We start from the raw sequence: 23,428 nt of genomic DNA on the forward strand, positions 1-23,428 counted from the left end.
GTGATTGATGGAACAAGAAGAAGTGGAAAAAAAATAAAAGAAACGAGAGTACTACATGTCAAGTTTTCATCTGTTCGTGCTGCGATGGCAGAATAGCGAGTTTGAAGTAAATTATTGGTTAATGTGATGTTTTGTAAAGGTAATAACAAGGCAAGTAAGTTATTCGTTTATTTTCAACAGCTTTGTAAATTTGCTTCTACGTAAATCTACGCGTTTCGTCGACGATGACACTTTCGACGTGTTGTTAATAAAACAAATAATTTCTCTGTTATCACGGAATGAGAACGACTCCTTTTTCTTTCTTCTCTCTCTTCTTTTTCCTACTTTTCTTCATCAATACCCTGCATAGCCTCTTAATTTTCCAAAAACAATTGGCGACGTATCTAGATTGTATTTCCGTTCTAATTCCCGTATTTTGTAGCTGGAAAAGAAGGTGGATTAAGTGTCACTTATTCAAATATTCCAAGGTGATTACTTTGATCCAACTAGACTTCACATATCCTACAGCCTTGTACTTTTCATACCCCAACAAAGTTCATTCCATTTACCTAGTTTTGGTGATTATCCAGAAATTTTTCACATCTGCGTGCAGTATGTTCCAAATCATTGAATTCTCAACTTTGGACTTCGCCGTCAAAAAATATTTTCAACGAACGATACAACACATTCTCTTTATTTAAAGTACACCTATGTAATACTGGTCTTATAGTATGTCTAATTATGTATATAAAATTTGTATATTTCGTTATTAAAACAAAATGATCAGTCTGCGTTGTAATCACAAAGGCTATCCTTTGAACAGTTTCACCGTTCTAATTTTTCGTAACCAGTAGTTGAATACTTAACAGTATCGAGAAATCTGTCCAAATTTTGTGAACAAGAGAAAGGAGAAAATTTGATTAGTCTATCTTTGTCTGCTTAAATTGATGTACAAAGACGACAGCAATAACTGTATAACGTGATGCAACGCTATCTGTTACATTTCGCCAGATCAAAACTGATGGTATCTGTAAGCCAGGTGATTTATTATATTTGAAACTTGCGTTATATTTCAGAATGCCAATACAGGCACCTCAGTGGACGGAATTTCTCTCCTGTCCAGTTTGCCGTCATGACTTCGATGCCACCCAACGTGGGCCAATATCATTGGGATGTGGCCACACAGTCTGTCGCACTTGCCTCGCGAACCTTCAACGAAAGCAATGCCCATTTGACCAGGTAGACATTGCTTTGTCGTATTGCACCCGGAATGCATAAAATTTACCAAATTCCAATGAAATTCAAACTTACCTCGCTATATTTCGCAGAGCGTTATAAACACCGAAGTAGAAAGACTGCCTGTGAATGATGCGCTACTCCAGCTTGTCGGCAGCCCGGTTTCTCCTAATTCTGGCGGAGCCCATCTAAAACTTGTGCCTATTGAAGATCACGCCCATTATCTAGCCGCCAAATGTTGCATCGAAGAATTGGCGCTCTACCTTAAACCATGTCAAGCTACACCAGCGACAGGTGGTGAAAGAGTTATTCTAATTCTAAAATGATTTTTATCAAAGAATGATCATTGAAGTATAAAAATTGTTTATTGATTCAACAGGAATGGGCCTTGTTTCTCGACCCATGCAAAGAAAGTTGGTCACATTGGTTGGATGTCAATTAGTGGAGCCAGAAGGACGTGCTCGAGCGGTGAGAGCAGCACGAAGCTTGGGAGAACGTTCTGTAACGGAATTGATTCTTCAGCATCAAAACCCGCAGCAGTTAAGCGCAAATTTGTGGGCCGCTGTGCGTGCTCGGGGTTGTCAATTTCTTGGTCCAGGTGAATTTTCATGATTTATTAAAAAACAAGTAATAGATTATAAGTGAAGGATTCCATACTTACAAGGAAAGTGATCATTATTATTATTCTTCACTCAATGTAGCCATGCAAGAGGAGGTACTGAAACTAGTTCTTTTGGCACTGGAAGACGGTTCTGCTCTTTCTAGGAAAGTCTTAGTCATGTTCGTAGTCCAGCGTCTGGAACCACATTTTCCCCAAGCTTCAAAAACCAGTATCGGACATGTCGTACAACTCCTTTATAGAGCGAGTTGCTTCAAGGTATAGTATACTTTAATGTATTTGTGATTGAGTCATAGGCAATTTATATTACCTAGAACAACAACCCATATAAGTAGACACTGTAAATTTCGACGCAATAGGTGACGATTTTTTTAAATCCACTTCAATTCAGGTATCAAAACGTGAAGGTGATTCCTCATTAATGCAACTGAAGGAGGAGTTCAGAACATACGAAGCTTTGAGAAGAGAACATGACGCTCAAATAGTTCAAATAGCCACGGAAGCAGGCCTGAGAATTGCACCTGACCAGTGGTCCGCCTTATTGTACGGGGACACAGGGCACAAATCTCACATGCAAAGTATCATTGACAAGCTTCAAACTCCGCAATCATTTGCTCAAAGTGTACAAGAACTTGTGATCGCACTTCAACGCACACCAGACCCGGGTCAGTTAAGCAGTCTTAGACCGCAGTTAGAGTTGCTCGCTTCTATCGATCCCAGCCCAGGTAATAACTGTTCCACATCTATGATTAACAATTATTTGCTGAAAAGAAAAAAGGGGTTCTAAATATTTTGAATACTTATTCAACAGAAACAGAGCCTCCGACATGGATTGAATGTCGTGCATCATTGGAAGCTGTAAAGACGGTTGTTGCTGCACTAGTAGAATTTATCCAGCAGCACGGGAATCGAAAACCACAGGATAGTACTCACACCGCAGGTCCTGGTCAACCCAAGTACAAAGTCAGTATGTGTCGTGACCTGGCTTTGAGAGGTTCCTGTCCTAGGACTACAAGTTGCACTTTCGCTCATAGCGACCAGGAACTTGATAAGTGAGCAATAATTATAATGGTTACCAATTTTGAACTTCTTGTAACGAATGCTTAATAATTGCTCAACTCGTTTCAGATACAGATCAAAGAATCGAAAGTTAACCGTGAGATCAAGCCTTTCACTGTCAAATAATTCCGAGACAAAGATAGAAAAACTGGCAGTAATATCCAACAACAAAGGATTCAAACAGTGCGATGATATAGTTTACCATTCTGGCAAACCTCACGATAATGGTCTTCGTGAAAGTGAGTTCTCATTTGCATATTCATGTTTCAATGTGAAACAATGTGAGTAATTTTTTAAACGGTTTTCACATCCATGCATTGAATTTAAAAATTTTAATTCAGGTACTAAGGTTAGCCCTGCACAACATCCTGCAGTTTCGAATGACAACAACTTTGTCGGGTCTCTGCCAAGTTATATATCACCTCCAACGCAGGCTTTGCCACAGCTGGCATCTGCTAAAACTGTCGAAATGCAGTATTCGCATTACGTTATGCCTGGGCCACCTGTTGAATACAATTCTCCAAACTTACCCATTTGGGACCCCTCGCAAATAACATCCACTGTACACAACAACGTGCCTAATAACAATAAGAAGGTGAATAAGTTCATTTTACTTGATATCAAGGCATACTTTGTATTAAAAAAAATCCTCACTGTATATTTCCTGTAGCAGCGATCCGTGGCAAAAACTTTGGCGATGCTGCTCCACCGTCGTAATGAAATAAAAAAACAACTGGAAAATATTGTTGGAAAACAGAGTACGACGCAGGCGAAAACTGTACGTAATATAATTTTAATATTTAAACCTGTTTAATATATTAATATCAATCATTTTACAGAATAACACCACTCAGGGAGATCCGTTGACATCTAATTTTTCCATATGGACAAACATTTCTGGATCGCAAATATCTTCATCGTCCAATATAAATCATGGAAATAATTTTCATCACTCCGATTCTATATTGTTGGATGATGAATTCGTACCATTCGATGCCCCCCCAGCCAGCAAGTATGGCCCAATTTCTCGAGTCTCAAAGCCACTAATTAGGTAAAAAATATGACACACTATCGCATACTGCTTATGACGTGTCAATAATTTACTGAAATGTTTGTCGCTCTTCTGTACTAATAGTCAACGTCACCACAGATCACCGAATCCAGTACAAGCTACGGCTTTATTTGGAGAAGGAACTCCATCTGTACCAAGACGACCAATGCCTCCAGTGAGTCCTGTGACATCTTGGTACTATGGACACCAGCGTAAGTATTCAATGAATTTTACAGAATTTCTGTGGTGCGGACTTAACTTGCAATGAGAAAATTTGTCACATTTATTACATATATGATCTTGATCCAGCGTATGCAATGGGTACAAATACTGGAGGTCAGCCTGTGCCAAGTTCTGCTCTTGGAGATGGGTACATCACAATCGGTCGAGGCATGTCTGATACAACATCTCAAGTACAACTAGCACGTCAGGAGTCTATGTCAAAAGAGTATGATGAGATTACCAATATTTTTATACGCTTTAGATGATTCGTTAAGGGATATGTAGTAGTAAGAATCTATTTTTATTAACACCAGTGGGAAGTTTTAGAAAACTAACGAATCTCGTAAATTGATATTATTCTTGAAGCAGGTAATTTGAAAAGAGCAAAATTATTCCCATTCGTAATTTGTCAAAAAGCAAAGAATAATCGTCTGATGCTCTGACCATTGCAAAGTTTTAGTTTGCTGTTGGAGTCGCAGAAAGTGCAGCAGCAATTAAAGCATCTGGAAAAAAAGATTAACGATTTAAAGGTAACTATAAAGCTACAAATTGTATACTTAGCATCAACAATTAAATGAAATCGTTAAATGGACAACATTCCCAGTAACATAGCAATAAATCCAGTCAAATTACCACTAATGAAATTTACTTAAAATAGCTAGCCACCCAGGGAGCTGCTTTCAGTGAAGGAGAAAGATTGGCTCAGGAGTTGCAGATGATTGAGGCGGGCATTAGGGAAAAAGAAAGGGACGTACGGAACTGGAGTCCGTATGGTATGTCGTGGATTCAGCCATCAAGTAACTTAGTGCAGAATCACAACTTGAACAGGGAATACCGACCCGATGAAGTAAGTTTTGAATGTGCTAGAATTTACTTATACTCTTACCTAGATTACAGTTTAATATTATGAGAAAAATGACGCGTTACAGGAGGATACGTACGAAGCCGGAATAGCTAATGACATGCGGGAGTTGGAATTACGTTGGGAGTTTGAGTTGGAAGAGCAAGAGAAACGTTGGTCAAGCGAAGAAGATAATATCAAGAAGTAAACAGAATCCCTACAAATATTTATTACCCAATTCTTCAAGTTGCATTGTCGTTTTGTACTTTGAAATGAGCGTGAAATCAATAGTATTTCATCTTTTCAGTAGTATTCTAGCCACCAAGGAAGCTAACAATGTAAAAGCAGTTGGAAGTTTCACGAGAGATTAAACTTACGTTAACGGTATATTTTGAAAAAGAAACATGACGTATTTTTATAATCATAAAAAGTAATATATAATTTATAATGATAAAACGATTTTTGAAAACTTGAAGAATTGGCTACCTGGTATTTGAGTTCCAACTCGTAGGCGCATTATAGATTGCCAAATAGTCATGAATAGTGCATATAGCGAGTAAAAGAAAGATTGTTTCAAAAACAACTGAGGAGGTGAAAATGGATTTGTTAAAATTTAACAGAAGTTAGCGTCAGTGTTTTATAAACATGACAAACTATATAGCATATTTATTTATATATTTGCACAACGTGGCAAAATATTATATCTATATATAATATTATATATCGCTACCATAATATTCGGGACGAATAATAATCAACCTGATGATAGGTGATTGGAAAAAAAATGCCTATAGGTACATATAAATGTTATACATAATGGGAAATAACACATTTTATGAGGGAATTTGGATAGTTGGTGTCATTATAAATTATTCTAGTTATATAACCCATCGAGCGAGCGTTGACTCTCGTTACGAAAAGCATGTAGTCGAATTTCCACACCTTGATAAATGGTTTTTCACTTTTCATGGTGCCTTTCGCTAATTCAATTAATTATCTTCAACAAAAGTTTAGCAAAAAAATCAATATTATCCTTTGAGAATACCATCTTGCGCCCGATTCTATTTGTTGAAAAAAAGCACATGCAATATTGAGCTCCAGAGTTTTTATTTTCATATCAAAAATAAAATCGTAAAGTTGGTGTAGAAGGGTGAAAAGGATATAAAGATGTTTTTCGCTAAAAACATGGTTGTGGAAGCGACGAATGTATTTCGTGGAACAATATTGTGTTATTGGATAGGCTTGCTTGTATATCTGAGAAATGATAAACCATGGTATGTATCTATTGCGATTGGGTTGCTTCTATTTTTATGAAATAATATATATAACCTAAAGATTAATGTTCCAGTTTTATTGGAAGTAACAATAGAGAATTTTACGAAGAAAAAAAAATCGAAAAAAAACTAAAAAAAAAGTATGGTTCTTGGAGGTGGTCTTTCTAGCCTTGAATTACTATATGTTATTTTTTATACATTTGTAAGAAAGCGGCTCTGTTCAAGCTTATAGTTTCGAGTGTAGGATTACGAAAACCCTGAATCACGAATTTGTCATTTGTATGGTTAAAAATATTAAGCAGTGAGCCTGAACATAGCTGTAGTCTACTACTAAAGAAAAGAGAAAAAAGCAACAAAAAAAAAAGAGAAAAATAATATAGTACAGTGAATCGCAAATAATTGATTCAACGGGTGAACGATACTTTTATTTCTTATAAGCGTTAAGCTGTTGAAAATGATACTTGCACTGTGAATGTAAGAAATTGTTACACGCGACGTTAACTCGTCAACTTTAAAAGCATAAATTGTGGGTGGACAAAGCCCATGAGCTTTTCTCAGACTGGTATCCAATCACAAGGCATATTTTATTACTCAATACAAGACAGAAGAAAAAATGGATCAATTGAAAATTAAATCTAGCTTTAGATTTATGGAGTCACGTTCAAAAGCCTAGTACATTTCATTTTTAGAACAACATGAAAACAAACTAAATTACAAGTATTAAATTTGTTGTATTCACGGAGTACAGTAATGCATTTATTTCAAATATCTAATTCACGTAAAAACTCTGACGGTGTGGTTGGGTACGTTTTCAAATCGGTCAATCAAATGCATACACGTGCCTAATGTAATTCTATAATTCCATAGTGGTAAACATACAAAAAATCGCTAAATTGTTTCGTCTAGAAACATTGAAACGTGAAAACTTAAAGATATGTATGAGAGGATATATTTTTACCTTTCATATTATTCGAATTCTCACATTTCTCTGTTTCTCAGTTAATAAAAATTTGCAAGAATGTATCCCCTCTGACAGTGCAACATATAAATATGTTTTATGAATATAACACAGCCTAAATGAACTATTCTACAAATACTTCCTTAACTTTCGTTGAGAATATAATGTCAAACGTCTTGTATGAGCCTAATATGACAATTTAATTGACAAGTGAAGGTCCATAAAGTGTCCTACCAAACTTCTAGATATGCTTAAATTTCGTTGAAAATTTGTATAAACCATACTTGAAATTGATTTTGATCACCAGTCACGCAATTTATAACAGAGATTCGTTAATGTCGCTGAGTTATTTATACGAAACTGTAAGAGCTTAGTTTATGTTATATGTGCAATTTCGTGACGACTGTCTCGTCTTCAATCGGTTGTCATTATTTTTATATAATTTATAAGAAATTCAGCATAATTCCGAATTAGTGAAACACTGGGATTCTCGTTCGCGTTATTTTCCTTTTTATTACTATAAACACTTGTGTTAGGGAATGTAAGTTTCCGTGCATCTAATACTTACCACTTCTTTTTGCTAAGTTCTAAATGTTATGTTCATGATTTTATAAGTTATATTCTACATTTATATCCTATCGTTATATTTTTAAACTGAGCTCGCACACTTTCGTTATAACTTAATATATAATGATATACCTATTCTATTTATGTTTGATTTTAACTCTGATATTGGTAATCAGACGTGAGTTATCAATCATCTTTGTTGGCAAAAATATCCGATTCGTTTGCTACTCTTGTAAATGATTTTCTCCGCTCAATTCAACGAAACTCGTTGCTAAATTATAATCCAGGAAATATCAGTAATCTGTATTGAAAATGAAATCAAATACGAAAAGATTAGCCATTCCAATAAAGATGCAATTTTACACCTCTGTAAACCAAACTCAGATTTGATAGTCAGCGTAATATTCTGTTTAATCTGCAAAGAACAAGCAAACGGAAAAAGAAAGTAGAAACACATCTATTTTCCCTTTTGATCGTTTAGCATAGAGTGGAGTTGAAGACGTGAATAAGGAGAAGGGCTGTGTACAATGGGAAGTAATAAGTGCAACAGGACTGTTTGTGCAAGCTTCGGATTAATTACATGTTAAACATGTCACTATATTATGTATGATGATACGAGCGTACCTATTGTTAACGGTATGAGAAACCACATACAATCTACAGTAAAAGTTCTTTGTTTGAACATACAATAATAAAGTAATAAATTAAATATTATTATACACATATCGGTTTACATATAATGCATATAATCAGCACACTTGACGATGGTCAGAAAATCTTCATAGTATTACTTCTTGTTATGAGTTTTCAATTCTTAAACAAGAAGTTATGTATACGAATTTTGCACCGCAAAACAAATTTGTAAACGTCAAGTTTTCAGATTTTGTGCAGCGCTTTTCTCATTTTGTAGTTCAAATGCTCCTTCGTTGATGAGAGAATGTAAAGACTGTTACCCCTAGAGAAATGTTTGTTACCAGTACTCTGTGTGTAGGTGAGCATGGAGTCATGGATGCTTTCTTTTTACATGGATTTCCTGACACAAATCACTTAGTGTCATGTTGTGTCGGAAAATTAACGTGAAAGGAACCTGCCCCATATGAGGCCGTGTTAGCGATCCAGTGGCTTCTTTATCGGTTGGAGCCATTTAACACGCAATCGCATAAGAATCGGAAAACCCCATTCGGGTAACGGTCTTTAATATTCTTCATTCCACACATAAATTTTTATTCAGCATCTTCAACGTCTACCACAATATCAAACCACGATCCTCCCTAAGACGTTGACTCAAGATGTATACTTCAGTCGTTCCCCATATCGATAATTATGTTATGAATTGAAGAAATTGTATAAAGAAAAGCGGATATCCTTACAATTTGGTTTAAACTGGAAGACATGATCGATTAACCGTTTTAATTACTTTATACATGAAAAAAAAAATTGTCCATGATTTTGAAAAAAGCGCGAAACATTCGCGAAATTTTTCTACCCCGGACCGTTACCGATCGAGTTCAAAAATGGAAGAGGAAAAAACGGACAGACAGCCAGCATCCGGCATCTGCTCCAGCGCTTCCAGAGTATCGTCGTATGGCGGCATCTAGCGGATATTTTTCTAATATGACAAAGCTGGAACCGCAGAATCGAGGCCACACTGCTGTTTAAAGCTATATTGCGTACACGCCGCGGTCTGTACTCATATATACCTACCGTGTGAAGTCGCAGTGCGGCTGATTTCCGATTTTCGTAAGTTAAGCGTGAAAAGGAAAATAACAGTGAACGTTAATCTGAATCCGTTAGCAGTGGTAAACAACGAAGTGGTAAACGTAGCCGATAAGGTAAAACGGGAGGCGTGAAATTATGCAGTTTACAACACAACGAGGTGGTGGAAACTAAGGTGCGTCGTCGTTCGTGAAAATTGTGACCTAATCGAGCGCGGCCGTCTAGCCGTGCGTTGTTTTCACCCAGACGGGATAAACTCGAGATAAGTACGTGGTAAATATGCCGGGGCGTAACGTCGTGCACGGCGTCATGCCGCCCCATTATCTTCACGAGTTGCCGGCTGAGGATGAGGAGCGACTCGAGAAGATATTCAACAAACTCGACCTGGACGGCAACGGGAGGATCGACGTACACGATTTGTCAAAGGCCCTCCACGATGTCGGGGTGCATAAGCGATACGCCGAGGTGATGAACCGACGATGCTCGAATAATTCGAACGACGTGCATGCCTACTGCCAGACGAAACTATTCACCTTGCTAATCCCATTCGTACTCTCTTTATCGGCCTTCTTTTGTTTCCTCATTATGGATAACGTTATGCGACCTGCGTGCTTCTTTTGTTTTGCGCCATGCACACATTCAATGCAAACCATCTTCAAAGCGTTCAAAATTGAAAATCTACTTCATTCGGCGTGAACGTCAACTTTTTAGACAGCGTCTTCTAATTTAACGGTAAATTGACACCGTAGAACCGTATGAGAACAATGTTTCCCGTGGAAACGAAATGATCTAAAATTAGTATGATAAATTTATCCTAGCTACGTCGTTTTACGATTCATTTTACGGTATTCACAGGAAACAGAAAATGTGTTGTATTATACAGATTCCGGACCTTGTGATTTGCGCAGTTTAAGAATACCCATCGTTTTTAATGTTACATAGCGCAGAGTCGAAAACTCTTGCGATCAAACAATAATCAAACGTTAGGTTTATCCGTTGTTCTCATCTTTTCTATCATGTTGAAGTTATTAACGTTATCGTAACGATTCATGCTGTGATGAAAACCGTTATTTCGCAATTTTGGAACTACTCGAAATTCAGTGAACCGTAATAAAACAAAACATACTCATATTTTTCAATCCTATTTCCTTCGAAATCATTGTCAAAAAAAGAAAATACTGGCTTTTTTTCAACGTTTGGTCACGATAACGTTATTAACTTCAACCTCGTTCGTTTCCAACAATTGCAACGACCCTAAGCGGTTTTTCCAATCCCCTTAACTTTTACCTTCAATTTTGAAATACTGACAGTAATTGAACATAATTTGCCACATTCCTCAACTCAGGCCTTTCATACTTCTTAACTTAATTAAGTTAGACGTGTGTGCAGAAATAACGAAGATCTCTTCATTCTTTTGAGGAAAAAAGAGACATTCCATTCAATCCTATCGTTAAAATAATTACCACATTTGTTCGTTAAGCAATTAACCTAAACAAACAGCCAACAATTTACTTGCGCTAAATTTTTCCTTCATTTTGCGCAGAAATTTTTGGCGGAGTCCGACCGAAACCAGAGCGGCGACATCAGTTTGGCAGAATTTATTCATTACGTACGAGAACACGAGAAGAATCTACGCCTGCAATTTTCGAACTTGGACAAAAATCGAGACGGTAAAGTATACGCGTCCTAAAAATGTTCTTACTGCTATTATTACTATTTCGTAATATTTTTTAGGACGTTGACCATCCGTCTCGTTCACCGAAACCCGAGCTGAAACTTCTGTTATACCCATACACGTGTATAAAACGTGCAAACCGTTTAAACGTATGTTTTAAACAACTTTACTGTACCCGCATTGCTCTGAATTGACGCGTTACGCAACCACGGAAGTACAAAAACACGTAAACGGAATAACAATGTACATGTATACATACGTCCATTAATCCGTTACGCAATTGGAAACTTACCTTGAGATGTTCTTGAAATTTAAGGATTCTTCAATTATCCATAGTGACTTTCATTTCGAAGTATGTAATTTGTTTACAGAATTCGAATATAGTTGGACAAGGTTCTCCGTTTAACTTGGCTCCGCTTTTACGCATCGCGATTACATGAACAATTCCGTGGCCCAAAATTTCCAACTTGTGAAAGTAAAAACCGAGCGAGTTAAGGGAGTGCTCTGGTCGATTTAGACGTTGACGTCGAAAATATCGAAGTCCACGTATCCGAAACGTGAAAAATGGCTTGACAGCCCCATTCTATACACAATTCTGAACAAAAACATTCCAATTCATTTTCATTTGCCGCAGAAATAAAGAAATGGCAGAAATTATCTGAATTTAGTAGAATATGTTCCACTTCCTTATTTCTGCGTAAAATGCAAATGTTTAGGAATTTTTTTGTTCAGAATTGCGTATAGAATGGGACCGTTGAGCCAATTTTCACGTTTAAGATTCGTTGACTTCGATATTTGACGAGGTTGAAGTTAGTAAAATTATTTTAGCGATACCGGTTTAGAAAAAATCTTTACTCTAATCCTTAGGATTGTCTGAAATTCAGCTAGTAAATGAACAACAAAGTAAAGTAACAAAGAAAACATGTTCATATGTTTCGAAAAACCAACTTCTTGTAAAATGTTCTAAAATTGTACAACAACCATTTTTTCCATCATGTTTCGTTATGCTGACGTTGCTAACTTCACTGAGCGAACTGAGAAGTAATTCATTGATGACTCAGTGTAATTCGGAACCGTTTATAAATTTTTGTTCTTACCGTAAATCCTCTCGCTCTTCCGCGAGTAGCCGAAACTTGCGGAAAAGTCGATCTGTATATGAAAAATGAGACTGTAAGTATGTCGAAAAACTTCTCTAGAAGACTTTGTCACGCGCGGATTGTTTGGCAACAAACATAAGCGATCAATCAAACGTGCCGTAGCGGCGTTTGGCAAAGCCTGACAAGAGGATTCACGACTGTGTGTAGGTATAATGTAAAACCAGAATTGAGCCCCTGCCGCATCGTTGATCGTTGCCAAACATCTGATCTGTGATTTCTCAGCGACGGTTGAGATCTTTTTTTTTTTTAGATCACACTCACTGTCGGTTGCGTACAATTGTTGAAAAAGCGTTGTTTATTCGCTTTGCCTTTGTTTCCTCGTAAATTACTCCAGTATAATCGAATAGAATCGTCTTTCAAACGACCTTTGCTTACTCTTTACTCGCCGCTGAATCGCATCAATTCACTCAAGATTATCGCTGATTGGATCTACGGACATCGCATGCACACCTCGCGGCTCGGTTTATGTACCCGACCAACAAGATTACGAGACTTCGTTAACTGCGGCACAATCTCTGACCTTGTCAGGAATTTCTGCAGCCCTTGAATTATTCACCCGTCGACTTTTTTTGTACCGATCACGCTACCGAAGCCCGAGTAAAGTGGCTTACAGGCAAATTCCAAATTCCGCAATGAGGCTTCTCGTTCGTTCCGTCAACGTGCAGTCCCGGCTAATTTAATATCATTTATAACTTATGAGCCAACAATTTCCTGGATACGATTCTGCGTACGAAACTTTTGGACTGTGCATCTTTCTCCATACCATCAAAAATTGCATTGAATAAATTTCATTGCTTTGTGGCGATTCATAAATGACACAAATTTTGTTACGCGTACGTCCTTGATTAATATGTTTATACATATTTTTTTATTTAATTTTCTACATAAATTATGATCGTTTAAGCCAAAAAATGCAGTTTCTATTTTTTATATTTCTCTCCATATTTTAGCTTTTTAAGTTTATATTACACGTACATATTTATCCGGGTCTTACTTTATGTATACGTATAACTTATACGTGTGTGTATATATATATATGTATATCTAGCAATCTGTAATCAGAATCATTCACGGTTGATCGAGCTTTCTAATTTTACAGTATAGAAAGGCTTTGCTGTATACTTTCAAGGCGATTTTCTATAGCCTCCAATCAAGTCGCTCGTTCATCCGGCACTTCGCGTACATCCGTATTTACGTACCATGTATAGGTATATACCTAGTTACACTGCGCACATGTGTTACATATAGTCTATAATAATGATTAAATAGTTCATCATAACTGACGCTGAACGTGAGTTGGAAGCCAATTTATTTCTGTACCTACGGTCGTAACTAATGAGGCGCGAAAGAAAAATTGGGCAGGCTATCAAGCCACTGTAATTCATCTATCTATAAAGAATTCTTCACCTCACGTGAATTTTTTGCTAACTGTAGTATAATAAGGCATACAGGTATATCTATCTAGATCATATGTTGTAAGTTACATCGAACGCTCGACTCGTTTTACGTAACGTGTCCTATATGTCGTGCGTATGTTAGAGCTTGTATTACTGTTCGCAGAAGAGAAAAATGCAGAGAGCTGTTATGTGTGTGAGATCTCGAAAGCAAAACGTTGAACAGTTTTTTTTTTCCCCTCATCCTTTTTGTCTAAACTCGCTAGCAGCTGCACGGCATTTATTTTTATCCTATATGTATGTTTTGTATTTTCACACACACACGCGCGCACACACACACAAGCTGTAGCGTTTGAATGCAATTTATTTCAATGCGTTTTAGTTATATTCAGTTTTTATTGTGCAACAGCGCGCGATTCAAGTTTAAGTACCTACAGATATTGAGTTTTCGTATCGTTTGTGCAACAATAATATCATGAAGAAAATTTTATTTGCCTATTTACAGGAAAAATTGATCTGGAGGAACTGATCAGAGCTTTTAAAGACTTGGGCGTTGATATGGATCGAACAGAAGCGACTAAATTATTGCAGAGGTAAGTTGTGAGATTTTTTTTTTCTTTATTATAAATTTAATTTTAAACATAATTCTTTTGCACGATAATAATTTCAAACAACGCTTGAACAGGAACAATTTGGGCAACGTCATTAATCCTTTATCTTTTGCATAATACGTCTATGTAAATTATTACGAATTTATTTCTTCGAATTATCGACGTACAGCATTTGTCAGGTTTCTTTCAATCGTCTACTTATCTTTATTCCATGCATTTTTATGTCTCGTTGTCACAAAAACACAATATTTCACTCGCGCACATTAATTTGTTGATGAAGTATACATATACTTATTCGACGTGCATACATTATTATTTTACATGTCGGTGCGATAATTGTTTGAAAACTATAAATACCGGCAAGCGGAAAAAAATATTATGAGTTACATTTCTGCAAGGAGGTAAAACTCCTGCGGGGGCAACTTGAGCAAACTTGGAATGTGTAAAATTATTATCTTTTCTTCAAATATTATAGTATACTTATGCTTACACCTAATACAGTTTTTATCAAAAAGAAAGTGTAACGTTCTTCTTTTTTTTTGATACCCTGCAGGATGGACCAGGATGGAAGCTTAAATATCAGTTTCGACGAATGGCGTGATTTTCTCCTTTACGCACCGACTAACGACATTCACGAATTGATCCGCTACTGGCGACACTCGACCGTGAGTTATTTTTCCTATGCAATACTTCCTCGCAAATAACAACATGTACGCATCGCTCAGGATCAAACGTTATTACAACTAATCATACAAAAGCACACGATGACACATCGAATTCCGCATGTATGAAAAAAATAAGTCGAAATGGCTCGACAGTTCGTAATCTTACGTTACATACGTACCTACATACGTTAAAAAACTTCTTGTCCGTATATTTAATTTCCTAATTGTTTTACTTCCGAAGAAAGTATAACCGTAAAACTGGTCGGACATCGACTGGTTCGCATACAATACCTATACTATGCAAGCACACGCGCTCGAAGCCATCCATATGCGTCGATACGTAACACAGAGAGGCAGAGCGAAAGTCCAACCGCGCAGGTCAAGTCGTTCATCGAGGGTCTCCGATTGGTTGGCGAGAAAGGCTCGACGGTGTGACGTAGATGGAAGCGTGTGTCAGAAAGCGACCTTGATAGTGTCACAATCAGCTGTTGGCGCTGCCGCCGGAGTCTCGGCTTGGTGGAGGTGGAGAAGGGACGCCAGGCGATGATAGCGTTGATAGCTGGAGTGGGCGAGGCGCCTCGACGTCGACGTCGACGTCGCGGCGTCGGCGTTGAGCCTGCGCAAGGTTGACTCGGGAAGCCCCCTGCTGGAGCCGCTGGAACTTCCTTATAACGCTTTCGAGAATCTTCCATCTCGCTTCTCGCGGCTCAGTTATCGCTTCGAACTCGCGGTGCAGGCTTAAATCTACCTATAGCATAAATTCGTCGATACGTGTTAATTCGGCCTTCTTATTCGCACACTATGGACTCAATTGCACGGCACTAAGTGCTTGTTGCAGTTTCCCAATAAATCGCGATATACTTGAAGCTCTCCGCTGCTGCATTAACTCCGACGATATTCCTCATTACCGCTGCCTATTATCATAATTTATATTATGAAAATAACCGACGATTCTAATGGCTCGTCGACGGTAAATTATAAATATTATCCGCGCGAGTTGCGGTATGTCTTTTGTTACGTTTTGTTTTTCTTTCGTTGTAAACGTATTTTTGCTGTTCTTTTTATTTTTTTGCTTTGGGAAAAGAAAAATCAAGAGAAACACAATTTTCTTTCTATTTTATAATTATCGTATACACTTATGCAAATTTTCAACTGCTGGATTCATGTCTGTTTTCTTAATTATCACTCTATACATATTATATATACGTATGTGTATAGCTATTCGAAATTCGTCATATCCTGTACTCCGGTATTTAAGAATCAGCTTATCGGACAATTTTTTTTCACGATCTGATCCCAACGATAAGATATCACGAGGAAGTAATGCTTATCTGCAGTCTGCAAAAATTTCAAACACTTTTACAAGTATACTCCGTGTAACAATACGTATATCGGCGCTAATAGATCGTGTTATCAGTTACCAGAGTATAATAATCCAGAAATACACGTACCTGTTATACGATTTAACTTTCTAAACATTCTTCTGCGGTACGTTCACCATTTTCTCTTCGTTACAGCTTTTTAATTAATCCTCGAATGTAATGACGTTCGTGTTAGTGCGTTTGCGATGGACCTTGATCGTTCCGATTCGGTTCGTGTTACACATGAAACCGAGAGTCGACGGTTTGAGAAATCATACGGGTTGTGACATTCACGCGGCCGATAAAACTCCCGGTTACGTTGTAATAACCAAATTTAACGACCACGACGCGCAATACATATCGGCTTGTACGTTTACATCTATATTGTACAATGTCTATATCACACACTGTGCGCATACAACTATGGGTACATAATGTACACTACATTATTATAAACAACACATTCATGAATCCAGTTAGAGCTGGATGACTGCTTGGCGACAGTTTAACGCTCAAAACACCCACGGCTTGAAGCTTCGTACGCATCATGCGACAACCTATCCTGCTGCATGCGATAGCTGCACAATTCTGCACCCGTTCACATATGTATAACGTACCTGAAATGTGTTCCAACGATCGATTGCTGTCGCTGCATGGTGTGCATGGCCATTGCAAGACATAGCGAAGGCCACGCCGTTCGCCGCTCTACTCGTTCCACATTGCACCCACCCTTGTACATATATGCACATTGTACATGTGCATGCATGTGCATACATGGGGTGGACTGCAGGTGTCGAACTGGCTCTCTGGAATGCGAGTTCCGCCTTGAGGAACTCTCGAGTCTTCGTCATCGTCCTTATTTCCAAACCCAACCGGTGAATCGGATCTCAGAGATTTTCCACTGTTTCTCTTTACCTGCCATGATTTAAAATCTTATTGCATAATTTAATCCTTCATTCATTGTATTACATTGCAATTCATTTCCGCCGTAGATTCTCTACCAATAAATGTCAATTCATTCGTTTTATGTTTGTTGTACACACATGCACACGATCCAATTCTGATAACGCTGATTAAACGCTGACTCGGGATACATGTATTTTTTAAATTTTATTAGTTTTTTTGTTTTTTATTCTTCACCCCCCTCTGAAAGCCAACAGTCTGCACTGATAAGATTCGACTCACTTTGTTCTCCGTATACGGCATTAGCTTTCTTGAAGACTTTGATCTCCGGGTATTTTGCAATAATTACGCTGTATGTAATAAAAACACGACCCCGTCAACTACGACAGATAAAAAAAATTCGCGTAGGGCGATTAAAGAGCGAGTTCAACGACGTGTACACGCATATCTAGAATCACAAAAAGGGGAGGAAAATTAGTAATGTAATTGATTATGGTATTTTATAGGTCGCCATGAGACTTTACTGGCTGGTTAAATGTACACACTGCATCTGCGACAGTTGCGTCTGACGAAAAACGTTTAGAGAGTGTCGCCGAGAATAGATCAGGCTGCAAATTCGCGTCAAATTTAGCTCTGCGATACAAGTAACTATGTGTTTACACAAACGATCGCCGATTCGGTGTCTAAGACACTATTCGAAATACACACGGTTGCAGACTAAATCCACTCGCAAACAATTTACTTATCCTGTTATCGTATATGTGGTTACGTTTTTATAATATCTTCATCTCTGTGCAGTCGAGATATTCATTCACGTTTTTACGGCACGAATTTTGCGAAAACAAGCGACTTTCATTTATCGCACCGACGCAACTTTCATCCCGATTCATGATAAATTCGTTGCGTTACAACTAAGGTATTAACCCTTGTGAGTCACACGCTATTTTTCTGAGTCAACGTTTATAATAACATAGTGTTCTACGGTTTTTGGAGTCGCTGATTATGAATCTGAAATCAAATTCCAACAATTCAAGATGGCTCATCCAATATGATGGACGAAAATTTCAAACATGATCGAATACGGTCACAAAACTCTATGCAGGGGTTTTCGAGGCCGCTGATTGGATTCGCCACATTGAATTTTCAAAATCTGATTTCAGATTCGTAATCAGGGACCCCGAAAACCGTTGGATAGAGTATTTCCTTCGGATTCGATCGAAATCAAAATTTTCGTCGGCCATATTGGATGCGCCATCTTGAATTTTAAAAATCCGATATCAGATTCGTAATCAGCGATCCCAAAAACTTACAATTTATTTAAACATGTACACGTGTAGAGAGGTAACTTTCTCGGAGATGAATTATTCTTTTAATTTTAACAATAATAATTTACATTACATCGCAAGAATTACTCTCGTGTATTGAAAACCTAATAGCATTCTATCAGACTTACTTTACCACTATGATGCAAAAAGGTTAATTCGGCATTCAACGATACGATCCTGACATTTATTTATTTATATAACGTACTTGCGTTAATCGGAAGCGAGTTTGAGTTTAAATGTGTGCGGTAAAGAATACGATTGAATTCGAATGATGTCGAAATTCTTGGAAGTGTTTCGTCAGCCGCGCATTGGACTCCTCACGATCAGACTTGACGTCACTTTCACTGCGAACGCTCTAAAGCATTCAACTATATACGGTAGTTGCAGCAAGCTGGTATTCTCCGACAGTGCACATATGCAACCATCCATAGTGTTGTATTGTTATTGTCAGAGTGCAGCGTAAGCGATAAGGCTGCACATTGGCGAATTGCACCAAAGGCCAAACCAGACCGCGCAGAGACAGCTTATGTTGTAAACGATTTTATAATGTGCCGCATATCTCGAGTTACCGAATGAGAAACGCAAGCTTTTTACGTATCGTTTCTGAAACTAGATCGGATGACTGGTATGATGGTTGCGATTGTCGGCTAGTAGGTCGACCGCGATTAGTAAACAAAAGAAAATGAAACAGTTCTCGGACAAAAGGCCCTGTTAAGAGTTAAGACACGGACGTTCATTCACTGCCAAACAGAATTTAAAGAAAAAGAATCACACAAGAATCGCTCCAAAACTGAAGGTTTCCTCTAACTTTACCCTCAAGCAGTCAGTTTTTCTCCTAAAACCATCGTATTTTTGCCAGTCAGTTACTTTTTTTTTCCATAAACTAAAACGGACTGAATAAATCAATTTGATGCTTGAGGAAAATGTTTACACATCCAACTTAACATAGGAATAAAATAATATACATTGAATCTGAAAACTTTACTTATACTTAATTAATCTTAATCCCAAATTATTTTGTTCCTACATTTAGTTGGAAATACGAATATTGTTTTCAAGCATGAAATTGATTTTTTCAGTAAATTTGAGTTTATGAAAAAAAAGCAATAATAATAATTGAATAACATCGAAAATTACAATGTATGTTACATCAAAACATTCAATGGCTTTCCGGGCGCGTCTAATATTATCCGAAAATTTGTATGCTTTCAACGGATTTTTTTTTCTCTAATTCGAACATACTTTTGGAGTGCAATCGAAAAAATTTCAAAACCATCAAAACAACATCTAACTTTTCTCTATTTGGTTAGCACTATGGAAAAATATTGGAACTCTAATACCCCCCCAATTTCACGCAGCTTTCACTTATTTCTCCCAAAATTCAGTTTCAAGGAACCCACAAACAATGAGCATGCTTGTACCCGTATTGAATTCAGTCCCAAGAAATTTGGTACTCGTAGCGTCGGCTGGTCGGTAACTCGAAGCGAACATTGAGTAGTGTGTACAAGTGCCAATGGTTCGAAGAAATTCGGTACCCCAACTAACTTGACCCTGAAGTTGCGTACAGTTTATCGAGTTCGGCAGTCCGAATCACGGAAAAATTGCAGGCATATTCAAATCACGATCCAGCCAAATAAACAACGATGATGCATACACACATGGTGACGATGACGCGGATGAATCTCCAAATCAGATAGCGCAAGAAGTTTCATAATTGTTTTGTAAACCGCCGTTTGTCGCAATGCTCGTATTTTCAAAAATGTTCAGCACCGAGTGCGACACGTGCGGTGTGTAATGAGATCGATCGTTGAACATGAGCAATTAACTTACGCCTGCGTGTTTTTACATCTATGTACTTTATTTTTTCTTATGGTTTTTTTTTTTTTTTTTTTTTTTTATATCCTTCTTAAACCTACTTTTCATATTTTGCCAACAACGTGTAAATATTTACCATATCGATGTATGAAATCGGCTTTCGATATCGTTCGTGAACTTGTTACTTGACCTCGACGGCTTGCGATAATACCTTTGGCCTGGACTTTGTCGACGCTTTCAGCGGTCACGTCATCTACGCGTTTACAGTTTCTTCGGTACATTTCCTGGTTTACGTTGCCTGCAATCAAGGGGAATGGAAAACACTCGTTCAGAAGGCTTGCCGCCGAACTTGTGTACTCTTGTAATACCTACCTAACTTATTTTGTCTTGCGGAAATTTTTCAACCGTCCTGCGAAAGTACAATGCATTTTTCAACTCAAATAGTAACTGATTTTCAAAGAAAACCGGACGGTGAAATAACGGTAGTTGTTTCGTACAGAGTTTTCTTTTGTATAAAGGGTCCTCCTCTGCGGTCGGAGGCTAGATTTTGTTCCAAATAAAAGTTACATACATATTTGGGACTCTACGTACCGTAATTCTTACGTTCGGTTTATCTAACTACAGTAAGAAAAAAAAAAAAACTCTGAAGCAAGAAGTTGAGTAACACAAAAAATAAACAAACCACAGATCGAAAATACTGTCTGTTCGTAAAAACAACACAACACGTTCCTGACTTACGCATCAGATGTAGACGAGAGACGGGCAAAATGGGCCCTTTATACAATGAAATGGGATTTAAAAAAATGCCACTTGAAGTGTGTTTCTAGGCCAAAGATAAAAACAAACGCGTCGTTGAAATCGGTCTAACGTTATTCTTCCATTAGTGGGCCCGTTTTGTCCGCCTATCTCCTGTATGTGATTTTACATACTTCACAAATATGTGTATCAAGTACATTATAAATTCTCCTCGTGACCTGTCGTTGTCATCCCCTAATCCGCAATTTGCAATCTTAATTGAATCATTAGCCCCGCTAGAGCTGGTATACTTATCCCGACTTATCCGGTCCGAACCAACCGTAAATCTGAACCAATTTAGGTTATCGTCGTTGAGTTGAGTAGGAAACCACAATAACAGGTTACATGTTATCATATGTGACGTAATCAAGTTTTTCCGAATCCATAATAACATCCGAATTATAAACTCGTTAAAGAGTCTAAGTAAATGAAATACGGAAAAAAAAAAAAAAATGGAAGACTATTCGATGATGTTGCGAAATCACAACAGGAAAATCGTACATCGGTAGATGCTGCAGTGGAAAATTAAAGACTATCTACATATTTTTATACTCCGTGACGCTGCAGTTTTTTTTTATATTGGTATTCGTGACGTCAACTGACGCTGAGACCCAAAACCATCGGTGAGATCGAAGCTTGGATGGAATAACAACGAGTGCTCAACTCAAATTACTAAGAACTGATCAACGTCAAGTCATCCAACCACGATACGCATCGTACATCCGGAGGATCTCACACTCGTTTACCCCCCTTCTCCTTATCACGTATCGCGTATACCGTTTGCACACATGTATCATGTATAAAGTATGCGGTATACATACCGGGAATTTCCAGACGGCTCGCGGCTCTACGCGGAACGCGTCACGGTTATCCCTTCCCTGCATATATAGCCCAGTCAGAATGTACAGCATAAAAATAAAAATGAACCAGAAACTGCAATTTCTAGATACCAAAATTTTCTTTTCCTAATCTTTGGGGTAGGGGGTTAGTCTAAATCCCGAATTTCTCACAGAGACTACATTAGCTTCGTCCGCCGTGTTGAATTTATAGTTTAAATCGCAAAGTATCGATCGTAGACAAAAAACTATCGTACCCAAAGTTGTAGAGACATTAATTTCCCACAAGTTTAGTCCCCGCCATTTTTAGTAAAACGTTAAAAATGACCGAGTTATTTGACCGGAAACGAATTCCCTCCAAAATTCAAAATGGCGACCGAAGCTAACGGGAAATGTGATGGAAATTCTGGGTTTAAACCAAGTACCGAGGGTTGGAAGAAGAAAACCTCGGTTAGAAAAATTGCAATTTCAAAACTCACACTTAGAACTGGAACTGAACAAGCAGCGGAGGCAGAGAAGGCCGGGTACGTCGAGTTATCGCTGGATTAAAGTGGCGGTGCAGTGACGCGATTGGCTGCTGCCCTCCTCCCCCTCCTCGAGCCTTTCGAACGTTCGCTCGCTGCCTTTTGAACGGAACGGAACGCAACGTAACGAATCCCCAGTCTGCGTCCTCCTCAGTCTGGTATTCGACTCCCTTGTAGCCGGCTCGGGTCGCGTTCGTCATCCTCCACGTGCACGTTCGGAACGTAACGTTCGTTTCGTCGTCGTTGTCGCGTTGTAAAGAATCAGTGCCTTCGCGAGCACCTGTTATCATCGTCATGTTGGAACAGGAGAACGTCGTTGGATCCGGTTGCGATGTCTGCGGTGAATTTGTGATAGTTTATCGCGAGCTTATACAAAAAGTAAGTCTTCCCGCCAGAATTTAAAAAAATTGAAAAATGATCGGGAATTTTTACGATTTAATATACAGAGCACGTAATTTATCGTTCGAGGAATTATGAAGAAACTGTCGGGCTTGGCGGGAGGTTTAATTTTTATACAGCACGGTATCGTCGCTTCTTACAACATCGTGGTTGTACACACCTATCGGGTACACGCTTGCGAAAGAAATGTTGCCGCAATAATTCAGAGTGTCACTGTACGTACGTTACACCTACACATGTGTGTGTGTCTCCATCTCGATGAAAGGAAAGACTGCAAAACGAAAAGTGAGAGTGATGATTTTTTCCTCGTTGTGCAGCCTCGGTCGATTACCGGAAATAACTCGACGAATAACTGTACCGGGAAATATTATATCCTCAACTTGTCCCTCTCGCGTCTACTGTATTTTATTTTACATTCTTTTTTATCGGTTTCGTGGATTTCCGTT

At 38.1% G+C, this 23,428-nt stretch overlaps 2 protein-coding genes and 1 long non-coding RNA gene across 8 annotated transcripts in view; 2 read left to right on the forward strand and 1 right to left on the reverse strand.

The window, feature by feature from the left end:
- Positions 1 to 8,529, forward strand: LOC124174881 (roquin-1). Its single transcript, XM_046554468.1, has 16 exons — positions 1 to 154; positions 1,056 to 1,218; positions 1,308 to 1,512; positions 1,595 to 1,813; positions 1,917 to 2,092; positions 2,226 to 2,559; positions 2,646 to 2,886; positions 2,963 to 3,132; positions 3,235 to 3,488; positions 3,564 to 3,671; positions 3,733 to 3,944; positions 4,029 to 4,156; positions 4,254 to 4,392; positions 4,621 to 4,696; positions 4,825 to 5,013; positions 5,096 to 8,529. Exons 2-16 carry the CDS (start codon positions 1,057 to 1,059, stop codon positions 5,213 to 5,215), a joined length of 2,733 nt encoding a protein of 910 aa, XP_046410424.1. The 5' UTR covers positions 1 to 154; position 1,056; the 3' UTR covers positions 5,216 to 8,529.
- LOC124174892 lies at positions 3,783 to 22,532 on the reverse strand. Of its 3 annotated transcripts, XR_006869022.1 has the most exons (8): positions 22,045 to 22,532; positions 20,801 to 20,837; positions 20,565 to 20,726; positions 17,571 to 17,736; positions 16,476 to 17,300; positions 15,204 to 16,362; positions 4,235 to 4,340; positions 3,783 to 4,142 (listed from the first exon to the last, which is right to left on the reverse strand). It is a non-coding gene; the product is annotated as an uncharacterized LOC124174892 (long non-coding RNA). The 3 variants fall into 3 exon arrangements; XR_006869021.1 differs by lacking the exon at positions 17,571 to 17,736; XR_006869023.1 differs by lacking the exons at positions 17,571 to 17,736; positions 20,565 to 20,726; positions 20,801 to 20,837; positions 22,045 to 22,532 and adding an exon at positions 18,742 to 19,202.
- LOC124174888 (calcium-binding mitochondrial carrier protein SCaMC-2) overlaps positions 9,468 to 23,428 on the forward strand; it is a 24,853-nt gene continuing 10,892 nt past the window's right edge. The window contains exons 1-4 of one of the 4 annotated variants that reach the window (XM_046554490.1): positions 9,468 to 9,987; positions 11,066 to 11,192; positions 14,254 to 14,341; positions 14,913 to 15,024. In XM_046554490.1, coding sequence (XP_046410446.1) covers positions 9,802 to 9,987; positions 11,066 to 11,192; positions 14,254 to 14,341; positions 14,913 to 15,024 — 513 coding nt within the window. In that variant the 5' untranslated portion in view covers positions 9,468 to 9,801. Of the gene's footprint in view, positions 9,988 to 11,065; positions 11,193 to 14,253; positions 14,342 to 14,912; positions 15,025 to 15,872; positions 15,995 to 22,730; positions 22,962 to 23,003; positions 23,198 to 23,428 lie in introns of those variants that run through there. The other 3 variants (XM_046554494.1, XM_046554492.1, XM_046554491.1) reach the window with 3 other exon arrangements.

The sequence above is a fragment of the Neodiprion fabricii genome, chromosome 2, assembly GCF_021155785.1.
Source record: "Neodiprion fabricii isolate iyNeoFabr1 chromosome 2, iyNeoFabr1.1, whole genome shotgun sequence".
Lineage (NCBI taxonomy): Eukaryota > Metazoa > Arthropoda > Insecta > Hymenoptera > Diprionidae > Neodiprion > Neodiprion fabricii.